Source organism: Aotus nancymaae, unplaced genomic scaffold (assembly GCF_030222135.1).
Source record: "Aotus nancymaae isolate 86718 unplaced genomic scaffold, 86718_ANA_hifiasm-v0.15.2.pri h1tg000041l, whole genome shotgun sequence".
NCBI lineage: Eukaryota > Metazoa > Chordata > Mammalia > Primates > Aotidae > Aotus > Aotus nancymaae.
The window spans coordinates 18574655-18580654 of NW_026988455.1; the positions used below are offsets into that span (position 1 = coordinate 18574655).

Sequence of the window (6000 nt, forward strand, 5' to 3'; positions counted from 1 at the left end):
GGCCTCCCAAAGTACTGGGATTATAGGCATGAGCCACCACGCCTGGCCAGTAGTATGTCTTATGTCTACTTATATCAGCTTAATATTTAAAAAGTATAGACCAAGGGCCGGGCGCAGTAGCTCACACCTGTAATCCCAGCACTTTGGGAGGCCGAGGCGGGTGGATCACGAGGTCAAGAGATCGAGACCATCCTGGTCAACATGGTGAAACCCCGTCTCTACTAAAAATACAAAAAATTAGCTGGGCATGGTGGCGCGTGCCTGTAATCCCAGCTACTCAGGAGGCTGAGGCAGGAGAATTGCCTGAACTCAGGAGGCGGAGGTTGCGGTGAGCCGAGATTGCGCCATTGCACTCCATCCTGGGTAACAAGAGCGAAACTCCGTCTCAAAAAAAAAAAGTATAGACCAGAAGACAGAGCAGAGGGACACTCCGTCTAAAAAAAAAAAAGAAATTACAAAAATTAGCTGGGCATCATGGCGGGTGCCTGTAATCCCAGCTACTCAGGAGGCTGAGGCAGGAGAATCGCTTGAACCCAGGAGGCAGAGGTTGCAGTGAGCCAAAATCGCACCAATGCACTCCAGCCTGGGCAACAAGATGAAACTCTATCTCAAAAAATAAATAAATAAATAAACCCTGAAGTCCATTTACATGTGATAGTCCCAGAAGCAGTGTGGTATAGAGACTAAGAACAGGGACTCTGGAAGTTTCCAATCAGTTCTGTCACTTACCATACAATCTTAACTAAACTTTGTCTTGAGGACTCTTCAATTTCTCATTCCTCATCAGGTAAACAAGATAAAATGAATTAAAGAATTCAAAATGCTCAACACAGAGCCCGTTAGTTTGCTGCTAACATTATGAAATGCTTACTCTGTGCCAGGCAATAAATAGTGCTTACTAGTTAACATGATGTTAGGTTTAACATGGTGCTCAAAAATTACTATTCACAAGTAGTATGAATTTATGTATTATGTAAAAAGTATTTAAAAGCCAGCTATTCGTAATAGTATGTGCAGTCTAGGTGTTTGTAGTGTTCAGGTGACACAGAAAAGGGAAACAGGATAGGCAGCTGGTAGATCCTGCAGGGTGAATAGTATCCGAGAACCCAGACCCCACCAGCCCCACAGTGGAGAAGTACTTCAAATACAGTCTGAGTAGAGGGCACAGGGACAAGGTGGGGAGTCTTGGAACATCCTGTGGCAGAAGGCAGTTAGACCTGCTTTCTTCTCTCTCAGAATTCTACAATCCAGAATAAGACAATATATAATTATATGCCGGCAGTGCTAAGCAATCGTGTGATGAGCAGCCAGAAGAAGCTGGTAGGTGTTCCCACAGGCGAGGGACGCAGTGTGGGGCAGGAACAAACAAAAGACAAAGAGAAAACTGACACAGGGTGTGCAGGACTCAGATGTTAACACCTCCTCTGGGAGCAGTGGCAAAGAATAGACAGTAAATGAACACAAATGTTGTTCTCAAACCCACAGCTGTTAGTGCCTCTATGTGGCATATTGGGAGCATGTTAACTTGTCTCCTGTCTTCCCCAAAAATGGGCAGCCTCGGTCAGCACAATTCACCTATGATACACATGGAGATAAAGAACAAGTACTTTAAAGAAGCAAAACAGAGAAAAGGGGCTGGGACTCCCTCTCTTTGTAAGTTCAGTGTATTGACCACAAATCAAACTAAGCAACTTCCTTATTTTTTTCTTTTTTTCTTGCCCCACAAAACAGTCTAGCAACTTCCTTAAATAAAGATATATTCCAGACCCTTCTTACAGTGGGAAAGCTAAACTAATGAATTTTTGGAGCTGCATGTGGATTGCTTCCTCAATAGAAAGACACATTCAAATCAATTTATCAAATAATTTATGAAAGTTACAATAGGAAAAACTGCATGAGAAAGGAAAAAAGCAGAACTATAAAACAGCCTTTTCACTTTTACATGTTTTTCACAACTTCTGGTATACTTTACCTCTGAAAAGAGGTACACATCAGGAAATACAGTTCAAACCTATGCATCTTGTTAGCAACTTTTTTAGTTTTTGAGACGGAGTCTCGCTCTGTCACCGGGCTGGAGTGCAGCAGCGCGATCTCAGCTCACCGCAACCTCCACCTCCCAGGTTCAAGCAATTCTCCTGCCTCAGCCTCCCAAGTAGATGGGACTACAGGCATGCGCCACCACACCCAGGTGATTTTTGTATTTTTAATAGAGACAGGGTTTCACCATTTTGGCCAGGATGGTCTCGATCTCTTGACCTCATAATCCACCCGCCTCAGCCTTCCAAAGTGCTGGAATTACAGGCATGAGCCACGGTACACGATCACTGTTAGCAACTTTTATAAAATGTTTGGGTAAGTGAGGATAAGTCTGTTCTAGGCCAAAAACAACGTATCTACAGATTTCATTTATATAACATTAATCTTCCTGGGTGACCCACAACTAGATTTATAATAAAATCATAAAGGCAAAATCTTAAAGAAGAATTTGTGGATGAATGCCTTTATTTATTCAACTACATAATCTAATGTGTTTTTTAAAAAAGACTAAAACTGATAAATCATTACCACAAAAATATCTAGGATACCCATACATCTAATTGTAGCCTTCAGCAATACTCAGCAATATCAATGCTTTTATCATTAGTTTCTTCAATTTTTTTTTTTTTTTCGGAGACGAAGTCTCATTCTGTCCCCCAGGTTGGAGTGCACTGGCATGTTCTTGGCTTACTGCAACCTCTACCTCCTCGGTTCTAGCGAGTTTCCTGCCTCAGCCTCCTGAGTAGCTGGGATTACAGGTGCCCACCACCACATCAGGCTAATTTTTGTATTTTTAGTACAGATAGGATTTCACCATGTTGGTCAGGCTGGTCTTGAACTCCTGACCTCAAGTGATCCACCCGCCTCAGCCTCCCAAATGCTGGGATTACAGGCATGAGCCACCACACCCAGCAAGTTTCAATTTTTTTAAAGAGTTGAAGTCTTGCTTTGTCACCCAGGCGGAAGTGCAGTGGTGATATCATGTCTCACTGTAGCCTGAAACTCCTGGCCTCAAGTGATCTTCTTGCCTCAGCATCCCATGTAGCTGGGACTACAGGTGCAGGTTGCCAGATGGGGTCTCACTATGTTGCCCAGGCTGGTCTTGAACTCCTGGCCTCGAGTGATTCTCCAGCCTCAGCCTCCCGATGGGATTACAGGCATGTGTCACCTCACCAGGCTCTGTTCTTTCAAATGTTTACTGAGGTGCAGTTTCCAGAGTTGAAGTGTGTCAAAACCTATAGTTTTATAACTTTATATTTAATAATGCCACATAAAATATATCCATTTCCTCAAAACTCAAACGATGTAGAGTTTCATCATTATGACCGCATGTAAAATGATCAAACTCGTTTCAACTTATACATCATGTGCTGGTACAAATGCAGACATCCACTTTGTACTCGTTGTATGTCTTGCAAATTGCTTATCTTATACAGCCACTTAACAAATGGAACCTGGATATTAACCTTCTGTTAGCACCCGTTACACAAATATTTTTTAGCACCTTTATTGAGCATTTACAGAGTATATTATATTAAAGTCATATGGTCTTCCAGACAGAAATACTCCTGGCTCTCCTGGAGCTTACAGTCTACAGAGTCCAGTACAAGTCAGCAGAAAAGCACCCCCAAACATAGGCAGAACGAAGAGTCACAAAACCTCGACCTAGTCCTGGCGCTCCCATTATCGAGCTGTGCGATTGTGGGGAGGTCGCCTCACTAATCACTCTAAGCCTCAGCAGCCTCATCTGAAAAATGTAGGTTTGAACCAGCGGTCACAACCTTCCCAGCTTTAAGCAGTCTGAGACTGCCAGCAATTTTAGCGTCCCATTCCACTATGTGCTCTCAACACCTAGCAAGTAGTATGCTGGATAAATAAAAGGCAGCGAAGGCACAACTGCAGCCGCAGAAGACGCCCCGAAGTCCTTTCCTGCTCTTCGGCTGTCTCTGCAGGGTATCTTTTAACAGGGCCAGGGCGATCTGCAGTAATAGAGCAGACACTGTGCGCTCCCTTCCCGCCCGCACTCGGTGGAACTACTCAAGGCCTTCATCCCCCTCCCTTTCTGTCTGAACTGAGGACTCGGCAGCCCGCCGGGAGAATGGCAGCGGCCGTTGACCCGGTCTCCCTAGCGACCTCGGGCCGCGCTCCCGCCCACTGCACCTGCCTCAAGGACTGTCTCCCGCGCCGCTCCCGCCTGTCACGTGACAGCGCCCTCCCCTCCGGCTGGGGGGCCGCTTTTTGGCGCGCGGTAGTGACGTCAGCATCCTGTCAGCCACAACCCCCGCCGTGGCCAGATCGACCTCGCGTTTTCAAGTCTGCCCCGCCTGCCGCGCCGTTAACTGGCCCCGACTGCCTTGTGCCCCGCCCGCCCGCGCCGCTCACCTTGAGGTGGCCACTGTCTGGGCTGCTCGCTTCCTCCTCGTCCTCACCTCCCGAGGCGGCGGCGGAGGCCGAGGCGGCAGGGAGGGGCGCGCCCCGGCCCCGAAGCCCAGAGTGCTCGGCCGCGGCGGCGGCGGGCAGGGCGGCCGAGGCGGCGGCCCCCGCGACCCCGGGACTGAGCGTCACGTTGTGTGCGTTCTCGCCCCAGCGCCACGGGTACACCATGAAGTCGCTGAAGCCGGGGCTGGTCGGGATGAGCGGCGGCGGCGGCTCCGGCTCCCCTCCGCACGTAGGCTTGATCGGGGTCGTCCTGATGACCGACACGAGCACCCGCTTCGGGGAGTCGTGGCAGAAGATGACGGGCGGCGGCGGCGGGTTTTCCGCCATAGGCGCCTCCACGCCCCGGATCATCGCCCGGCCCGACCCGCAGCTCCGGCGGCCCCGGGCCGCACCCCTGAGCACCGCTCTGTCCCTCGCTCGCTCTGCTCCGAGTCGCCGGCTCAGTGCTGCCGGCTCATTGCAGACGGACGTGTCCCGGAATCCTGCGCAGCGGCCACCTAAGGAGCTGAGCGGCCGGCACCGGCGGGCAGGGCTGGACCCCGGCCCCAGGTCAAGCGCGCCCTCCGCTCTCTGTACTCCGCAGCGCAGGCTGCAACCGCGGGAAGCAGCGGACTGCCCGGCCCTTGCGGTGACAGGAAAGCAGGACGCCCGGCGCTGAGCCCCCAAAAATAACAACCTGCCGCCGCGGTGCCTGCCCTGGCTTTTCCCGCGTTACATTTCGCGCCTGGGCGGAACCAGTCACCGCGAGGCCGCTGCCCGCTGGTCGCACCAACGAGTGACAGGCGTTGCGAGCCAATGGCCAGGCCCAGCCTTCTTTCCCTCCGGCGGGGGCGGGGCCGGGTCTGCGCGCGGGTCCTTCCCACCTCGCCATTGGCCGCCGCTCTTATATTTTTTTTCTGTCTCGAAGGCCAACAGCTTTCGAAACTCCAGGAGCGCGCCGCGTCCGCACTCGCCGGGACACACCCGCCTGCCGCTTCGCCTCGCCGCGCCCCGCCTTCCCTCCGCGTGGTTCGTAGGGCCGGGGAGACGGGCGGCTGGGCGGGCGGCAAGAGGGCAGCTGATTGGACAGCGGCGGGGCGGGGTCGGTGCGATCTTTGGGCGGCAGAGCGCGCACCCCGCTCGGCCCCACCCGCCGTTGGTTGTTGGGCTGCGGTTCCCGCGCGCAGCGAGTTTAAAGGGCTGGGGGCCCGGTGCCCGCCCCTCCACCAGCCCGGTGGCCGGAGGTTCTGCTGCCCGAGGTCCTGGTGGGCACCCGGCGTGCTTGGTTTCTTAATGGAGTTCGTCTACTCAGCTGTTGGAAGCGCTGTGAGCCAGCCCTGCCAGCGCCGCTCTGACTCCTTGCCCACTGTGGGCCTCGGGTTCCCTATCTGTGGAAAGAGGGGAGTTCGGGAAGTGGCCTCCGAAGTCCCCGCGTGCCGCTTACGGCGCGGAGGACACAAGAGCCGAGTGAGTGAGTGTCCGCTCTCTCCCTGGACCGATGCCCGGAAGTCGCCTCGGGAATCCCCCACCCTGGCGACCCCGCTC

At 52.5% G+C, this 6000-nt stretch overlaps 1 protein-coding gene across 1 annotated transcript in view; it reads right to left on the reverse strand.

The window, feature by feature from the left end:
• ZNF367 (zinc finger protein 367) overlaps positions 1–5165 on the reverse strand; it is a 28690-nt gene extending 23525 nt beyond the window's left edge. Inside the window, exon 1 of the mRNA XM_064361543.1 lies at positions 4420–5165. Within this exon, the coding sequence (XP_064217613.1) occupies positions 4420–4827 (408 nt within the window). The 5' untranslated portion in view covers positions 4828–5165. The remainder of the gene's footprint in view (positions 1–4419) is intronic.
• Positions 5166–6000: the final 835 nt, after the last annotated feature.